This window comes from Meleagris gallopavo, chromosome 10 (genome assembly GCF_905368555.1).
Source record: "Meleagris gallopavo chromosome 10, MGAL_WU_HG_1.1, whole genome shotgun sequence".
In the NCBI taxonomy this organism is placed as follows: Eukaryota; Metazoa; Chordata; class Aves; order Galliformes; family Phasianidae; genus Meleagris; species Meleagris gallopavo.
The window spans coordinates 20007473-20026982 of record NC_139413.1 but is presented as its reverse complement, the minus strand read 5'-3'; the positions used below and the strand labels follow the sequence as shown (position 1 = coordinate 20026982).

The 19510-nt window shown below is 48.0% G+C and overlaps 1 protein-coding gene across 5 annotated transcripts in view; it reads right to left on the bottom strand.

The window, feature by feature from the left end:
• RNF220 (ring finger protein 220) overlaps window positions 1-15010 on the bottom strand; it is a 158268-nt gene extending 143258 nt beyond the window's left edge. The window contains exon 1 of one of the 5 annotated variants that reach the window (XM_085231162.1): window positions 14303-15010. In XM_085231162.1, the coding sequence (XP_085087288.1) occupies window positions 14303-14927 (625 nt within the window). In that variant the 5' untranslated portion in view covers window positions 14928-15010. The remainder of the gene's footprint in view (window positions 1-14302) is intronic. The other 4 variants (XM_085231164.1, XM_085231165.1, XM_085231160.1 and 1 more) reach the window with 4 other exon arrangements.
• Window positions 15011-19510: the final 4500 nt, after the last annotated feature.

Sequence of the window (19510 nt, the reverse complement as noted above, 5' to 3'; positions counted from 1 at the left end):
AAGAATTAAAGGCACGATTCCCCCTTTCTAACGATGCTTTTACAGAAACCGTTCCACTGTAAAACTTTATGATATGAATCTTTATAGCTGCCAGCAGAGCACATGTTCACTGCCTTAAATTATGAAGTAATCTCAGCAGAATTTGTGCTTTCCAGAGCTCTGCTGACGGGGCGAGAGGTGAGTGGCAGAGCCTGTGCCGCGAGCTCTGGAGTCACCAGGTGTCTCAGCCAGCTCTGTCTGCAGCACTGGTCCCCATACAGCACCTGGCAGCAGAGGGAGGAAGCCCTGTGTGCCTGCTCACAAATGACAAAAGAGCAGAGAAGGAGAAAGTCTGTGGAGTTCTCATGTTTGGTGAGTGAATCGGGAGCATTTTTCTCAATTCCTTCTCATCTCCAGTCACACGACAGAAGAAACCAGTCAATCAATACAACAGTAAAATTCCTAACCCAGGTAACCTTTAAACACTAAACAATGTCAGACTAAAATAAAACAAACTACACGAAATCCCTGGTAGGCACCAAAACAGCCCCAGGTCAACTGGACTGCAAAGACAGAGCTGAGCACTCTGTGCTAAGCCCTGGTGTCCTGCTGCCATCTGGGTCCCCATGCACAGTTGGCTTTGTGTGCCCTGTGCAAGTGACCCCATGTTCCTACAGACCCCATGTCACTTCTTTCTCTTTCTTCTAGGTGGGGAGCTGCTTTCTCTCTTCTTCCAGTTGACCATTCAAGATCAAGCTGGATGAAGCACCTGATGGAGTTGCAGGTGTCCCTGTTTATTGCAGGGGAGTTGGACTAGATGACCTTTAAGGATCCCATCCAACTCAAACGATTCTATGATTCTTAATTTTTTTCTAGAGGATGGGGACACAGAGCTCCTGTGGTAGGGTAAGAGATGGCTCTCTGGGAGCTGTGCTCTGAGCTCCAGACTCCCACGTGGAACTGCCAACACTTTGCACCTCACCTTTGACAGAGCCCTGTCCGACTGAGCGCTTCCTTTTAATGCTTGCTGTTCTGGGTCTTTCAGGCTGCAGTCCAGTAACTTTCCTCCTTTAAAGGAAGGTGAAGGTGATTTTGTTTCCTGACTTTTGAAGAGCTTTTCCTCTTCTTTCTTTGATCTGCGCAGTGAATTTGATCTCCCAGAAGTGCAGGATGAGTGTGTCTCCTTACGGCCTGGATCCGGACCATCAGGATTTGATTCATTAATTCATTTATTTTTATTTGGCTCTCCTGTTGGGTAAGCTGAATATGGCACTCCATACAGGATATTAGGTCTGAATGTCCATGAGCTCTTGAGCAATCCCCACTCTTGGGTCACTGCTGAGGCAGTGGGTTAGGAATGGTGCTTGCAGCCCTGCCTATGGTTGGAACAGATCATTGTGAGCCAAATCACAGCTGCACCAAACTTCAGAGCAAAACACATGTAGTGAAGCACTGACACAGGTTGCCCAGAGAGGCGCTGGTTGCTCCATCCCCAGAAGCATCCAAGATTAAGCTGGACCAGGCTCTGAGCACCCACCCGAGTTGTGGATGACCCTGCTCACTGCAGGGCAGTTGGACCAGCTGGCCTTTAAGGGTCACTTCCAACTCAAATAAAAACTCTGTTTTTATGGGTGAAGTTTTCATGCATGTTGAGTTATGATCCAGCAATCCCATAGCAGAATCCTGTTCTAGCTCCACACATACAAGTTAGGCAACTGGGTCCAAGCTGCCTGCTGACCAGCACCAAAGCTGGGACGGGAAGAGGACCCCTCATTCCAAGCCCCATCACAGACAGCAATTCTGTATATTCAATAAATAACGGGGGTATTTACTCAAATGAATGACTCTGAGCCTGTTCCAAGGAGTTAATTTAGTGCTAACTGACTGGATGGAAATGAAAAGGTCTCATCTTACATTAAGAATGATCACCTGACAGTTTTACTGAATATATTATGGCAGGATTTATAAGGCCATATAATTTTAGGGTATATTTGGAAGATTATTATCTTGATTTAAATAAACACCATCTCAAGAAAATCAACACCGAGTCAGGAAATTTTGCAGAAGAATGAAGGGAAGAAGTGTGCCTAAGTCATTGTGCCTTGTGCCACTGTAGTATCAGCACATAGGACCCAGCCTTCCTCAGCCTCCCAAGGTCCCGAATCTCCTTCCATCTAATTCTGTGTCTCTAAGTGTAATTGTATACAAGAAAACCACTCTCCAGACTTGTTCTGTTTTACAGACTGCCTGATGGGATTATCTCTCCTGTCATTTTGAAGCTTGTAGAAGCGTGCGACTTACACCACTCAAGCTAAATCACACTCAAAGCACTTTGTCTGTCTAAATTGTTTGGAGGACCAAGCCATTTATTGGCAGGCCGCATTATTTATTCCATAAAAATAAATAAATAAATAAAAATTACAAATTAAACCTAAGTAGTCGTAACGAAGACATTGCAGTCAAGTAGCAATATCCTGTGGAGCAGATAAGTGTCAAGTAGAAATGATCTTAAATATGCTGAAAATGGTACTGTCTGGCTTCAGACCACAGAAAGAAAAAGCAACTTGTCTGGTCAGGCACGATGTTCCCAGGATGTAACGTGCAACTGGTTATTGCAGCGATGACAGGCAGCCTGGATGTGGCTGAGACAGGTAGATCGATTATTCCTGTAGCAGTAACCTTGGGGCAATATTTGTCTGTCATAACCCCAAAGCAGATCAACTAACATTTAGGGACTAATCGGATACCCAGTCCAAGTAGCACACATTCTTCCATTTATTTACTTCCACGGCCGCTGGATCAGACCTTTTGGGACTGCAAAATATCAGACGAGCTCCTGTAGCCACTGGAAGAGTTATTGGTGTGCACTGAGCACATCTGGGCACACTGAGCTGCAGGAACACGCCAAGCAGCAGCTCAGGGGCAGGGAACCATCACGTCTCCATGGCACAAGAGTTCCCTGGGGTGTCCCAGTCCCATGGCACGAGATCAGTTGGATGAGGCCAATGTCTGCTGGGCTCCTCCATTGCACACCCAACGCTGGAGTTGGCCTTCTGGCATTTATTCTGCATGGAAGTAGGTGTTGAATGAAAAAGACTCACCATGAAGGGATGGAGCACTTTAAAGCACTGAACGTCCACTTATTCCTGAGAGAAGATGGATACCTCGAGAGGTTCTCCTCCCCAGTAAATAATTCATAAAAAACAAACAAGCCCGGGTCTGTTTGAATTAGAACAAAATATTTCTTTATAAAAGTGAAGTGATGAAGCGCAGGAGGAGCTGGAGATGACAGCTGGTGTCTGCAGCTCCCGATGAGTCACCTTCACTCCTCAAGGCCCCTTTTTTTTAACCCTTCGAGATTCCCAGGAATGATTTGTCACCGGGTTATTAGCATTTCTCCCTCGCTATCGACAGCTTGTCTTTCCTCCTTCTCACCGGTGAGTGATTTCTTCACACGCTCGCCAAATATAGCCAAATCACCATGGTAAACGTATCGACAGAATCATATTAACAGCTGCTGAGCATTTACAGGGCTGTAAGTTATACAAAAAAAGAAAGAAGGAAAACACACATGGAAATAAACCAACTCTGATCAGCGGTGACAAGCATTTATTTAGGGCTCACTCGATGGAAATATTTTTTATGCCTTAATTGCCTGTTACAGGCTCCTTCGGAGGTCTGCCATTGCACAAATTCCTTTAACACAGATCAGCCTTTTTGTACACCCACAGCACTAACACTGAGGGAATGGGAGTGAGGAAGAGGATGCTCACATAAGGTACAACCCATCTCAGGAAAGCAGGATGTGGATACAACGGTGGAGGAGCAGCGCTCTAAGCGGCAGCACACCTGGGCAGCAGAGTTGTGCTCACACCCATACCCTCATGCCATGCATTGTCACCTTCAGTCAATGGCTGTGACCATCCGTGGTCACAGGACACACATCAAACCAGCACTGCATCATTTCTAAATACATGATTTGGGCATCTAGCGGGATGCAGGATTTGCAAAGTCTTCTGTGCCACTCTACTATTGAGAAGCAATACTGGAGGACAGCACATGGATGGACAGGGAGATCAGGTGTGATGTCTCGAGTAGAACAGTGCAGTGGAAATGCTAAGTCATGGCCTGAAATGGTGATTGAGCACCTGGGGGAAAGGCAGGGCCAAACCAGGAGAGCCCAGGTGCATGCAATGTACCTGAGTGACTGGAAGGGTTGGAGCCAGGGTCCACCCCTTCCTTCCCAGACCTCATTTAAGCATTGGGAGTGGAGGCAATGGTACCTTACTGGAGGTCCCTGCCTACCTGAGGTCTTCCAAAGGTAAGCTAGCTGTCTCTCCTCTCCATCTGTGGCTGCTGCATTTGAGCTCATCTATATTTGCTGAAGCCAAAGACTTTGCCACCCTGCTATTATTGCTGTACTTTCTATCACGTTATAGCGTTACACACAGCAAAGGCAGCAAGATGGAGAGGTGGAATGGGTGTCATGGTGTCATCCAAAACATGGAGAAAAGCACAAGTCCTCAGGGAAGGTGTTTATTCCAATCTCAGTTCCTTTGCTTTTCTTTTTTTTTTTTTTTTTTTTTAATCAAGTAAGGGGTTTGGGTCTAAGTCACTTCTCCTGCCTCTGCTGCTCCCACTTAGAATCATAGAAGCATTGAGATTGGAAAAGACCACTAAGATCACTGAGTCCAACCAGCAACCCATCATCATTATGCCCACTAAACCCATGTCACTTCTTCTGGCTCTCTATGGAAAAATGAAGAGCATACTACAAACTGAAGCCATGCACAAAGTTAGTGCAAAGCATTTCTTTAACTTTGTTTAAGAATCAGATGAATAATGTGCTTTAGTTCTTTCCAACTAACTTTTTCATTCAGCTCATGCATGTCCTTTCCTTCCCCAGATTCATCAAAAAACAACACACAGAAAAGCACCCATCCTTGACATAGGACAAGGGGAAATGGTTCCAAACTGAAAGAGGAGAGATTTAGATTGGATATAAGGAAGTTTTTTACAATAAAATGGTGAGATGCTGGAACAGGTTGCTCAGAGAGGTGGTGAATGCTCTGTCTCTGTAGACATTCAAGGTCAGATTGAATGGGGCTTTAAGCACCTGATGGGGATTTAGATGTCCCAGTTCATTGGAGTTGGACTAGACAGCCTTTAAAGGTCCCTTCCTACTCAATTATGATTCCATGATCTCTTCCAGCTTTGCCTCTCTCAAGCCCTCATTTCCAGCACCTCAAACACTGCCAATCCTCACTCTGCACTCCTGTGTCTTCTGGGAACAGGACCCACGAGGGCTGAAGAACTTGTATGGCCACATCATCCACCCTGGTCACCTTGAGCATCACCCAGCCTCCAGGAAAGGAAACACCAGCTCACCTAACCCTCAAAACATCACAGCCCTGCCTCATCTGTGTCACGGGGAGCAGGAAAAAGAGGTGAAGTGTGATCACTAGGAGAAATCTCCATCAGTTTCTACCAGTAGAGCAGCAGTGGCCCGTGGGTCACTCCACATCAGCGTGGTACCCAGGTGAGCTCGGAGCAGCTCGCTGAGGGTGCGCACGGTGAAACTGCTCGGGCAAAGCCGCGTTCTTCATGTAGGAGAGCTCCCTCTAGGTTAAACACGCCGGTATTTCAGAAGGCATCGCTCATTTTGGAGCTCTCGCTCTGCCCCGGTGCCTGTAGCTCCGGTTGTGGCACCGCAGGGATTGCACTCGTGTCCCCACACGTTACCCCAAAGCTGCACCGAGGCAGGAGTCCGTGTGTATTTCCCTCATCCAAAGCCCTGCTCTCACCCTGCCTGCAAACACATCTGAATTACCCTACACACTGATGAGCAGCAGAGTTAAGCAAAGGCTCTTAAACTCTCAGAATGAGAAAAATCAGATGAAAAAGACTTAATGCCAAAAAATGCAGGGCTGTTCCCTGCAGCGCAGTCCCGGGAGCTTTGAGCAAACTGGTTCAAAACATTGAAGTCTTTAATGCAACTTCCTGTTTTGTTGTTATTTTACCTAGGCTGGTATTTACTCATAAATATGCAGCTTGCTGTATGCAGAACAGCGGGTAGCTCCATTTACAGCTGTATATAACCGGCTGCGGTATTCAGCGCCCGCACTCTGCTATGCAGTATAATGCTCACAATAAAACACATACCGTATTTGCAACTGTGTCCACACTGCTATTCTGCTACGTGATGCACATTAAGAAACAAACACAGAACTCAGAGAAGAATTTACCATTTACACACACACACACACACACAAAAGATGCATTGGGATTTTCAGCGTAACACGGTATCACTTTTAAATCTCGTCTGCTCCCTCTGTCTTGCTGATTTAATATGTTTTTTCTCTCTGTAACCTATAACTTGTATATGGATTTTTTTTAAGCGTAACACGCTCTGCAAGTGTGTATTTATAAAAGTTTACTATATATAAGAATTGTCAGGATGACTCAGCCCAAGGTCACAGAATTGCTGAATGGATTGGGTTGGAAGGGACCTTAACACCCATCCATTCCAACCCCTGTCCCCCACCAGATCAAGCTGTCCAGGGCCCCATCCAGTCTGGCCTTAGGCACCTCCTGCAGCCCCTCCAGGCACCCTAGCAGGCACAGTGAGGCAGCTGGCTGCAACCCAGTGAGGGAACGGGGACCCTGGGCTGCGTCTTTCACATCTGCCGATCCCTCCGACGAGCTGCCTAATGATTACAACACTTCTGCTGAGAAATTAACGTGCTTGGCTGGCTGCGCTGGGGCAGAAAGGGTTGGAAAGCAGCTGTTGGGATGCAGACAGCGATGGGAAGTCAGGCCAACAGCCCCGAGATGCTCTACTCACCTCTCCTTGCTCAGCCCTCATTTGAGTGGTTTGACAAAATCTTATTGCAATGCTTTATTTCTGAAGATCCCTATAGGTCCTGTAGGCACAGAGCGTCGTTCATATATACTTCTCCCCGCACAATCTGCTCTGAAAGGGACTTAGAAAGGAAACAACTTTGGTTTGGGGTAAGTGAGGTTCTCCTAAGTCTGCACTGGCTTTAATCTCACTCTGCACAAAAAGCCAGCCTTATTTCCCAAGAGGTGTCCAAGCACACCCAAAGAACTCGGCACAAGCAGCAGCCCGCTGGGTGCCTTTTACCCTCAGGCATTTGATGAAATTAATGACACAAAAGTAAGTATAAAGGCTAAGACAAATAGAACTGGCAGCAACTTGAACCTTTGGCCTGCCCTTTGAAAGGCTCTGGCAAGTCTCAAATCTTCTTGATCTGCTCACTAAAGGGATGACTGTCCCACAATTATTTTCCAAGCGTTTGTTGGCAAGTCGTAGGAGGAAAAAGTCATTTCGCTGGGGCTGTTAGTACAAAAGCTCAGCTCCAGCCAGGGCCCTGGACTCCACTTCAAATTATAATATTTTAAGTACCTGAAAATAAATATTTTGTCAGCTGCTGGGAATTAAGAAGTAGCTTCGACCTTTCAGAGAGGGGAACCCTGCGGAGAGCAGCGAGCCTCAGAGAGCTCACAGCAAAACACGAGTTGCCCAAAGCACCCGACCTGCTCCTCACACATCCCCACTGCCCACTGGGCTGATGTGCCAGCTGATATCAGCTGCCCAATGGCAGCAGCATTGCTCATGCACCAGTACCCACACACCACAAATCTCTGGCAGCAGAGCTCAAAGAGTTAAACCCTTCTCCCTTCCCCCCCAATCTCTCTGCCTTTGGCCTTTAGATCAGCCCTGGTTGCCAATGAGGACTCATCGAAACACCACGAGGCTGGGCCCGTCAGGAAGGAAACCAGCGCGTCCAGAGTTTTGTTGTTCTAAAGACTTTTTTTTTTTTTTTTTTAATTTTATTTTACTGCTCAGGAAGGAAGCCAGAGCCTGTGCTTCGACTCCAAGAATGTCGATTACTCATCCTTCCCTGCATTATTTCTTTTATCTCTCACTTTTATCTACCTTACTCCAAATTTTTCCCGTTTCTTTCTCTGCTGCTCCTAGCCACTGTTTTCAGCTGTTCATCCAAATTTCATGAAAAAGACATCTATATGTCCGGCAAAAATTTCTTCAGAAGAAATGCCAGGGATGTGTTTATTGAACAAGGCTCCATCCCTCCAGTGCTGGTGCAGCAACACAGGCAGCTCTGAGCACCTCTGAGATGGGAATGCCACCAACTTCAGTGTACGGGAACGTGGCAACCCCTGCGTTCACAGTGTCCATGAGGAATGGCTCTGTTGTCCAAGGTCAATGGAGCCCAAGCTGAAGTGCCCAGACGGCCCTTCCCTTTTCCTTCTCCGTGGGGCACGGAGAAGGAGGCACGGCTGTGCCCTTTGCGTTCCATATCCCAACATCAAGCAACAGAAGTAAAACAATCTGCATATGAACAGCTTGCAGCACATTTCCTCAGCTGCAAACAGTGTGGCTCTGGGACCACCCGAACATCACTGAGCCACCTGAGTACACAGCGACTGCCTGCAAGTGCCTTCTAACAGCCCCCTCCCGCCCTCCCTGCCTGCAGAGCCCATCACACCACACTGGGACTTCCCTCGTCTCTTTGCCCAGGTGCAGTTCCATCCGGACACAACAGCCCCAGATGGTGTTCACTGACACCGTGACCTTCTCCAGCCCCACCAAAGCACCCCCACTCCTGGGAAGATGGTCTGTCCCTGTGGTGCTCCTGAAGAGAGGACCCAAAGGGAAGCATTTCCCCAGTTTAAGGCCCCTTCTTCCTTGAAATACGCCATAAACCGAGGCTTGATCCAGGCTGCACCCTGTACAGCTCCCCAGGCAGTGGCAACATCTCAGGCACATCCAAGTGAGACCAACTCACAGCCCTTCTCCCCACCCTGCCTCGCTCTGACACCATCTCCCTCTCTTTCCACAGTCAAGGCGTTTTCGTTTTTAAGAGGGAACATAATGAGACAGTGGGAACACTGCTTCTGGCTGATGGAGACAGAGATCTGCACACTCTCACTGCTCCATTTTTCCAGTATATTCCAGTCCTGATCCAACTGCCATCACACTTATTTCAGTGTTGGGCCAAATTAGGACAGAAATAACTTGTAACCCCTTTATATTTCACATTCCCTCTGCAGAGCTTGAGGATGTTTAACTCCTGGTGTGCGGACTGCTTGCATCCTGCTGTGCCTCATCCCAGACTTCCAGCATGCTTCCCACTTCATGCTGGCACCAGTGCTCAGCCACTAACAGACCCAACTTCTTCTTCATCCTCCAGCCAAAAAAAAAAAAAAAGAGCAGTGGTCAAACTCCTTCCTTCCTTAAGAGAAGTACTCGGGGGGAAAGCTGCCATCCTGGGTGAGGGCTGTACTGGAGGCTCACCTCCAACCGATGGTCGGTAGTGGGAAGTGAAACTGGTTTGCAAGAACCCAACAAGGAAGTGGATTCTGTGCAGGGCACTGAGGCCCCTTGGCAGTGATACCGCATCCTGCTCACCTGCTGTCCACCTTGTCCCAAGCCATCCACATTGCCAACAGTGACACTGGGACAAGATGCCCTCCAGCCCACGAGAGACTTCCAGACACCAGGATGGCATTCAGCCCCAGTGAACCCCTGCCCTGGGCATAGAGGAGGAACTGGGACTCCAGCACTCTGCAGAGCCTCCCCTAAAGCCCTAGGGGGAAGCTCCCCATAACATTTCTCATACTGGAAGCAAGGCCAGAGGAGAAGGCAGAGCTGTGTTTTGGTGCAAAGCCTTCTGTATGCTTTCCCAGTGTCAGAGCAGGCTGCCTGGGATGAGGGATTGCTATCCTATGTTCCCTTATAGTGAGGGATGCTACAGGACAGACAGTCGCACATACTAAATGGCTTTGCAAGTTGCTTCCTATAGGGAAACAACACCAAAATCAGATGAAAAGGTTGAGACTTATAAAATTTAAACTATCTTAATTAGAAGCAAAGTGATTTTTCCTGAAAATCCCAACAGAGCGACGTGGGCTCACTGTGGCAGACCTGAGATGCACTTTTGGCCCTGCAAAAGGGCACAGGGCACAAGCAGGTGTGCAGGACTGCACCAGCAAAATGCATCAAAGCTCTTGTGTTTTCTGAATTAAAAGCTGGGCTGTGTCACTCTGCCTGGAGCCAGTTACCCAGAATCCATGCTGCTGCGGGAAACAAGGACACGGATTCCAGCTCTTCCTCTTACGGCGATGCAGAGGCACGCAGCGCCTTCCTTTTCCCACTGCAAACAGCTGTGCACCACGAGCCCAGCACTGACAAGGAAAAGTACAAAACACATTCTTCCCTGAAATAGTGGTGAGAAAGTAGACCTCGGCTCAAACTTACCAGCTTTGCTTTCTCTTCTCTTCTGCTACAATTCAAGATGCCAGCAAGGGGCTGAAGGAGAAAGCAATGCTGGTGGCCAAAGGACGCTTGGTTTATCACTGCCACCATCTATGTTTTCCAAAGGAAAGACAAAAAACAAGATCACAGCCACAGATTGTACCAAATGTCACTGTCAGTGTTCAATCAGAGCACTCTGACTCCAGGCAGGCTTCCAGGGAAGCTTCACGTGTGTAACCCAGTGCCACACCAGTCCCACCAACTGTTGGTCCCCGTCGCTTTGCATAGCCAAAACAAAAAATGTCCTCAAAAGTCCTCAAATCTGCTTTTTAATCCTGAAGAGCAAGGATGAAAAATGCCCCCCACGTATACTGATGTGATTGAGGACCACAAACTGTTGGATAGAGATTGTCACCATTCACTCGTAGCAGCCACTTTCCTTGGAATGCAGCATTAGCAGAAAACAACTTTGTCCCCGCTATGAATTTGCATTAGAAATCCATAATAAAAATAAAGCCTAATATTATACAAATGGATACGGTGCTCTATAGTGCTCCCAGTACAGATTAAGGTTAGGCAGATTTCGAATGACAGTTATTTACCTCTGTCTAACACCATGTATGCACAAATGGAATTTATTTTATAGCTGCAGATATTAAGCAGAGGAGGAGATGAGAGGAAATCTTAGAGTCTCACGTAAAATATAATTATGTCTGTTTTCTGCTCCTTGGAAGGCAAACAAAGAGGAGAGAATGGAACTGCTGCTAGCATTTAATGGGACTTGTCTAAATGATACCACACAGATAACAACTGCTGACAATTCCAAAGCACCTTCACGCTTGAGTTTTCTATAGGAACTCCAGAAAGACCTCGGTGGCCTTGGTGGGCCTAAGGCACCTGCATGAGGATCCTTCCTTCAAAACCCATAGGCTATCAAAGAAAGAGAAAAGCAATGACAAAATCCCGTGATTGCTTCCTGCTGTGCATGCCCACTCCTCCGTCTCCCAATCCCTCGTGCAACCATCACAGCCCAACCAGGAAACGCTGCCTCCTGAATTTTGCAAGTTAGCAAGTGAAATAATAAAATAACGCTTTAACTGTCGGAGATCCTGGCTCAGAAAGTGCACTTTGGTCATTTCCTTTAATAACTGTAGTTTAGCGGTAATGATTTATAACAGTTCATAATATTCTACTAACTGTACTGTATTAATAATGCTCATACTTTGCCCTTGCGCAGCGCCTTCTGTCAAAACCTATGGAGCAGCTGATGCCATCCCTGTGCTGCAGTGGGTCAGGATTTGGAGTTGGGATTTGGGGTGAGGATTTGAGGTCCCAGCAAGGCATGCCACCACAGAGCTCCCCTTCTGGAGCTGCGTGAGAGCCAACATCAGCAGCCGAGACCGGAGGAGCAGGTTTTGATGGGATGGAAGCTGTGGCCGAGAGGTTACAAGTCTTTGACATACCAGCAGGTCGTGGCCAATGCAAGATGAAGAGCAAGTGGGAAAAAGCAATGGGAAGGCTATGGGCTTCTGCCCATCACCTCGTGGGAAGGTGACGTGGTGGTGGCTTCATGCAGAAGGCCATTGGGACGGGTTTTATTAGGAGCAAAGAGTAAAGCCAAGGGTCTTTTTATTGTGTTTTGTTTTTTTTTTTTTTTCTTCTGATTCTAAAATGGGGCTATAGATCTCTTTTGCAGAAAGAAACACACCATTAATTTCCACTCCTTCTAGGAATCTCGGCTGTCGTGGGTTTATTAAAGGAAACCCATAAAATACGTCTCCCGGTGTCTTTAACACATTTTTTACAAGAAGCCCCCAAACTCCAACAAACAGCATCACGTTTCTCAGCAGCACCCAGCAGAAGGGCCCCATTCAGAACACGGTGCAGCCGCTGCTCCCTGGGAAGTCTCTGCTTTTGTGCATCATTTAGGTGCCCTCAGTGTCCGCATTTCACAGCACTGCGTCTGAGAAGACCGACTTCTGCTGGTTTGCTGAATGATGAGGAACACCACCTCACCTCAATGCACTCAGAGCATCCCATGGACATGAGCTCTGGTCCAGTGCTGCTGCATGAGTTCTCACTTCAATACAAGTATATCAGACAATGCACGGGACTAAAGAGAGCCACTTCATCATTCTAAGATGGAAATGCCTGGCTTTGGATTCTTGTTGTGTTTCAAAGTATCTCAAGCATGAAGTTATTTTTCAGAAATATTAAAACAGTGCAATAAATTCCTTTTTAAAAAAATCACCCTTTAGGCTATGAAGTAAAATAAACATTTTAATGAGCTATCCAAAAAAGGTTCCTACGCAGTGCTACAGAAGACTCTGCAGTGCAACTATAGTAGCTCACCACCCACGTAACACAAATGCTTTCATGAATCTGAAAAATACAACTGAAAATTTGAGCCTGCAAACCTGAACAAGGTGATGCTGGTTGAAGACAATGTTCAACAGTTGCAATCTCTGGTAGGAGCCCTATTGCATCTTGCTACAGTCGCCTACCTGCTCTGACACACGGCCGCATCAAACAGGCACACCCAGGTCCTCATGGCCCAACAAGCGGAGTCTACAATCCCCAGGTATATACCTAGAGAGCAAGGCCAACCACATGCATGTGTAAATGGCACTACAGCAAACACTCCCATCCCGCATATCGGGCGCCAGATAAACCTGCGGTGCTAATGGAGCTGAGTTTCCATGGTGCAGCATCTATATATGACGGAAATACGATACAGAGCCAACAGACATGTTTAGTGTAAACTGTCCCAGTAGTTACGCGAGAATTTTAATGTCGGTGGAACACTGGGGATGTCGCCTCTGCTCTGCTCTGCCATGCAGCAGACATAAAAAGTCCCCGTTGAGATCCCACCTGCCTTCCCAATGCAGAATAATGCACGGAACACAGAGCTTCTGCCTTCAGCAGGAATCACCCTGCGAACGCGGACATAAAAGACACACTGGCGGCATATTTCAAAAGCAAAGAGCGATGGATTTACAAGGCAGGTTGATTTTATGATGACTTTTATTGAAAAGGTACGCGGGGTTTAGGCAGATGCCTTTTAGCGGCGGTAAGTTAGCGCGGTGCCTAATGCAAGGAGACAGGCTGGGGAAGCAGCGCCGACAGGAGAGGCAGAGCCACAACGTCTCTATTACCTCCTCGGCATCATAAAGGGGAGAGGAAAAATCGTGCCTGAAAGGGAGAGGGGGAAGCAGGGCAGCAGAGTTTCATCACAAAAAAATATAGTAATCATAGCAACAACAACAGAAAAAGAACTATTTTCTAGGAACAAAATTCAGTAGAACAAAGGAGCATATGCGTAGCAGCAAACTCACTGCTTCTTAGAGGCAAACTGACCATAACTCAGTGCTTTTTTTGGGGTACCTGCCCTGTTCAAAGCGCTGGAGCCATCCCTGGAACACTGTCCCTGTGCTAGCAGGGAATGATGAGGGGTAACTGAGGAGCTACAGCCATAGAGCTTCACCTTCCAAGCCACCAATGTGGGAAACACACACAACCTATTTGGGATGCAGTTTTTTGACCTGAAAGAACAGACTTGGGTTATGCTTTGAAGAGGGATCTTGCTGACCAGGAATATGCTCAGTGTCCCCACCTGAGGCACAAATCCTGGGGTGATGCATTTGCTACGAGAACAGTGTGCATAAAGAAAAGATCAGGATAAAAGCCCCAAAGCTCGAGGTGCATATCCTGCAAGCTCTAGGGAAGTCTCCAGCTGAAGCCTTGCTCACACACATTGATGTATAGCACCCATATCCCTCCTCTGGGGCTCAGACTCTTTTTCACACATAACAACAGGTCAGCATTGCCTGAAAGGCAGGTTTCTTTCCAGAGCACCTCCCCTTGCAACCTGTCACGGTCCATTTATAAGAAACGTGGCAATGCTGCGGGGCGGCAGGGAGCAAAGGCTGCTCGTCCCCTCCTTCAGCACAAGGACAGCCGCCTGCTGGGTATCTCAACCGCGCACAACGAGAGGAACGCCAACAAGCCAACGGGGGTACTTACATCTGTCACTTCGGTCTTCAGGACTGGACGAGGTCTCCCGGTCTGAAATGAGGCCCGACACTGCAAAGATCTTCTTCCCCGTCTCGTCAACTTTGAGCGAACCAGGGGAGCTGGAGGGGAGCTGGGTGCCAAACTCGTACTCCTTCCCGTCGGCATCCGAGAAGCGCAGGTGGGGCGAGTCGGTGTCATGGCAGTTCTTCAGGCGCTTGGCCGGCGTGAAGGCCGACTGGTAGCTCTCCCGGTCCTCACTGGAGGCGAAGGGGCGGAAGGCCCCGACCCCGCTGTGGTTCAGCATGCTGATCGGGGTACAGTCCAGGTTGGGGGGTGCAAACTGGGGGTGGAGGTGAAGTAAAGAGGGAGGAAAGTCACGGTTGGCGAAGGCGCCCGGCACACCGCCTTGCCGGTGGTACATGGAGGCGAAGGTGTAGGAGCCATTGGTAAAGGGGATGTGCACGTCCTTGTCTGCTGAGACTGGGACCCCGAAAGGCCTCGGCTGTTGGCACGGGATGGAGGCGTCGCGGCTGGCTTCGGCAGTGGAGGCGAGGACCATCAGAGCCGGGGAGGCCAGCGGGTTGGGGAGGTAGGGCGAGTTCTCCATCTTGAAGGCGGCCCGGTGTAAGTCCATCGGAGTGTCTTTCCTCAGCGGGATCGTGTGCGGAACGACCTTCCCTGGAGGGAAAGCAAAGCGAGGGCTGGAAAACCTACTGGAGCGTCATCACCCTCCGGACGCTGCAAGGAAACAGAAGAGAGAAGATGATGGGTTAGGTGTGGGTCCCACCACTGCGCTCGCTCAAGGAAATCAGTAGAGAACTTCTCACGCTGCCGGGAGCAGCTCTGGCCTTCCAGGTTAAGGGTGCCATCCAGTGCAGGCAGATGAAAGGCAAAGCAGGGAGAGCAGCATGCAGATTTAATCACCCGCTAATAAACAAGCTTCGGTCTCAAATTAGGATGGTAACTCCAAATGATAAATGGAATTTGATACGGGAAAAGTGGCGTGTACATCTAACTGCATCCACTCAAGAATGCCCACACGTACACACAGCCCTCATTTGCTTGTGTGTGTGTGTAACTACATAGAAGTACTTATCGTGCACCGTTACCCGTATCACCACAAGCCGTGTTTATGCCATACCCACTGCCATACCCAGCAGCTGTGTGTTTTCCCCCACTCTGACAGCATACACTGCAGGTCATACTCGCACCCGTAGGATCCTACGATGCATGGCCCTGGGATGTATGAATGAGGCTGTATGGGTGCATGTGTGTGATCCATCATCACAAACACGCGCAGGCACTCTCCCTGTTAGTAAAAGAAGAGACTTCGCCAATAAAATGCCTGGCGTCTCTGACAATATTTAAAATCATAATGGGCGCTTCTGCCATCTGATCTCCGCAAACGTCTGCCTTTCGGGTCAGGGACGAGAGAGAATGGATCAGTAATTTTAGTTCCTAATGCACTCACTCTTAAGTAGATTTGTAAACTGCCCTGGATGTGCCATTAACATTTAGAGGAAAATGTTAACCAAATTTCTGACTTGCATCTCGTCGAGCCTCCCAGGAAGAGCTGCTCCTCTCCGCGTCCCCCTGAGTTCACTCGGGCTTTTTGCTTTGTTATTTTCTCCCCCAATCAATCTAGTGTCTTTCTTTCAAGTTTCCGCTGCCTGCCATTCAGGCCCCACAGCCCGGCTCAAAACACAAGGACCATAACTCCGAAACAATATCCCGGCTGCTGGAGCTCAAAGGGCCAGAAAAATCATATAATAATAAAAAGCTGTTACAAATTGTACCTCTTAAATCCAGCGGGTCAAACATCTCAAATAAAACTTACTGAAAGAGTGTCTCCCTAATGGAGTGCCTTTTGTGCTGTGTGAATGAGAGAGCCTGGGTTAACACAGCACATGGAGGCCGGCCGTGCCTTCAGCACAGCACAGCAATGCTGCTCCTTCTCCCCCATCCTGCACCCAGCGATGGGTATCGATGGCGAAAACAAGTGGGCATCGTATCTCCTTGGCACTCCTTCGTTGCAGACATCAGTGTTGAATGACCGGATTACGGATCTTGCACAAGTGAAGCTGCTCTCTTCCAGATTTTAAATAAGTTTCTCATCCAGGCATTGCCACCGAGAGCACGGGGAGAGCGGTGCCAGGGCACCCAGCTCAGCGCTGAGCCCTCTGCTCTGCCGCCTCATGCAGCACTCCTGGAAGCTCGTGGCCAGGAAACCACCTCCGCTGGGAAATTTGGCATAGCTGGAGGCTCACAGGGCCCTGTAGGTGCACACGTGTAAGCACAGAGCTGTATCTAAAGGGACGCTTGCAAAGGAACCGCCACCCTCAGAAATAAACAGTGGAAGTGAAACTGAGCGATCACGGAAAATATGGATTTCCAGGAAAAAAAAAAAAAAAAGTCAGTCAGAAAGAGAGAAACAACAACAAAGCAAAGCAGCCACCTCTGCCTCCTTTTCTATTTTTACTTGTGCCACCACCCCGCTACGTTAAACGTATTTCATAAATTAGTAATCTGGCTGCAACACTTGACACTCCTGTAGGATACTGTGAATCACCGCGGCCGCTTATTCGTTTGCAAACTTCATTATGCCAGGAATAAATCAACATGTTACCGTATCTCACCCGGCCAAATTTCTTTTTCTTTCTTTTTTTTTTTTTTCCAGCCCCCACTTCCTTTTTCGTTCTCTTTTCCCAGTGCCTCTCTCCAACCCCCCCCCTCCCAGCAACGTGTGCAGATCAGAGCACGGCGGAGCGGTCATTATGAAAATCTCTCGTTAATACACTCCCGATGTCAAAATGTCATCGGTTTAAATACAGAACCCAAAAGAAGAAAACTAACCGACCTCCTTAATTAAGAAAATCTGGATGGCGGGATGATGGGTCGGCTGCAGCGCGGGGTGGCGGGCAGGCAGTGGGCACAGGGAGGGACTGCTGCTTTTCTGCCTCTATGCTGATTTTTTTTAATTTAGCACCTCGCGCAAATCCAGATTAAAATAACTCCGGCTATTGATCCAAGCAGTGGAATTGACATTAATTTTAGTTCACTTCTCACTTTGCAAAGGGATCAATAGGAAGTAATAACAGCTGACATCCCCGCTGAAAGGAGGAGAAAAGACGGGCTGCAGACAGAAATCGAAAAGCAACCAAATAAATCAGCAGCTACTTTTCCACGGCATCAGACAAACTCCAAACAGATTGCGAAAAGTCTTTGTTGAATTAACTAAACAAGGAGCGGAGGGAGGGGGGTGGAGATCAATCTATGGAGCTGCATGAACTGCCCACCAAGTACCAAGGTTATGAAAACACACACATATATATAAATATATAAAATTTTAATGGATACCTATCTGCATAGTTATGGGTTTTTAAAGCCGCCCTGGTTAAGGTGTACACAAATTACCTGTGTAATTGTGTGTGTTGCTAATAACACTCCACCACCAAGACAAATTGAATGGCTCTGAACCATAAAAATAAAATCTCCCAGCAAGGAACGAGTTGTAATCAGTTCTCTCCGCCTCGGTTTTGGTTCCTCTGTGCGTGGAGATTGTAACACCGCTCTGAATTAGTTAAGTCTGATAAAAGTAGGAGAAGGCACAGAGCCGGAATTCGCAGGCATCACCCCAGCGAGTGAGGAAATGAGGAGGGAGAGCTGCTTGCAAGCATAACCCCCTCGGTGAGCACAAATGCAGGCACATGCACGTCGCATACACAGCCACCACCTTTGCAAAGCTTACTCTAAAATGCCACTCAGAGTTCCTCTTCCTAAATCACTGCTCTGCTATCGATTAAAATACACACAACGCACCGCCCTGGGTTCCTACAACAGGTTGCATTTTTGTGGTCTCTCAACCATTTCCAAATGTCAGAGATACAAATAATGGGGCGAATTAACATTTTTCTACCTCCAGAAACAAAGTTTTCATAGGGGGGAAAAAATTAATTAACAAGTTACAGGGGGAAGGGGGGTGGGTGGGTGGGAAGAAACATAAAAACAAAAGGAAACACGGGAAAATTGATGGTGCATTTAAATGAGGAGAGACCCAGAAAAAAATCACAATATCCATTTACATTAAAAAGTTTTTTCCCCATAAATGTCAAGTAGGAATTTAGAAATATGCTCTGTGCAGAAAAGCCAAAGATTATAAAACAAAATAATGCCAGCTGTTTGGGGATTTAAGTGCTCAAATGGATTATATATTTGAACCGAACTGGATTTCCTTATAATAAATAAAACAAATGCAAGCTCGAAAGGCAACAAAGGAGAGCTCTCATCACTGGATTAAGATACAAAAGAAAAACAGTTAATTTTTTCCAACGCATAAGATATGGCAACTGCTGTGAATATCGGTTTGGGGGGAGGAGGAGGGGAAGAAAAATAAAATAAAATAAAATTAAATTAAATTAAATTTAAAAAAAATAGAAAGAGCGGAGCAAAGGGGCCGGGCGGAGCGGAGCGGGCAGCGCTGGTCCCGGCCCCGAGCGGCACCGGCTGGGAGGGCGGCGCGGCCTCTGCCACTCCGTGGGGTTTGTTTGGTTGCAAAGTTCTTCGAGGACAAAAAAAAAAAAAAAAAAAAAAAAAAAAAAAAAAGGAAGAAAAAAAAAAGAGGAAAGAAAAGAAAGGAGGAAAGAAAGAAATGAAAGAAAGAAAACCAAAAAGAAAGAAAAAGGAAAAAAAAACAACAAAAAAAGAAGCCCCCGGGCGGAGAGGGGATACCCTGCGGCGGGCTGCGGGGAGGAAGCGCCTGGGGTTTTGTAAAAGAATAAAAGGAGGGAAAAGGGGGGGAAAAAAAGCAACCAACCACCTACCTACGGCCCTGCGCGGCGCGGCCCCCCCGTCCCGCAGCCGGAACGACACCGGCGCCCGCGGGGGGAGCGCGGAGCGGGCGGCCCGGAGCGGCCCCACTCTGCCGCCGGCCCCACTCCTCCCGCTTCAGTATTCGCTGCCCCTCGGAGAGGTTTTCAATACAAGGAAATAAAATAAAATCAAAAGGGGCGATGCCCACGTTGCAGACTAGAGATTGCCCCGCGGGTCCGATGTGGGCGGCGGTAAATTAAACAGGTGTTTGGTGGCACGGTCCGGCCCGGCACGGTTCGGCACGGCTCGGTACGGCACAGCCCCGCACGGACGGCACTGCCCGACCCGACCCGGTACGGCACGGCTCAGCTCGGTACGGCACGGCTCAGCTCGGCACAGCCCCGCACG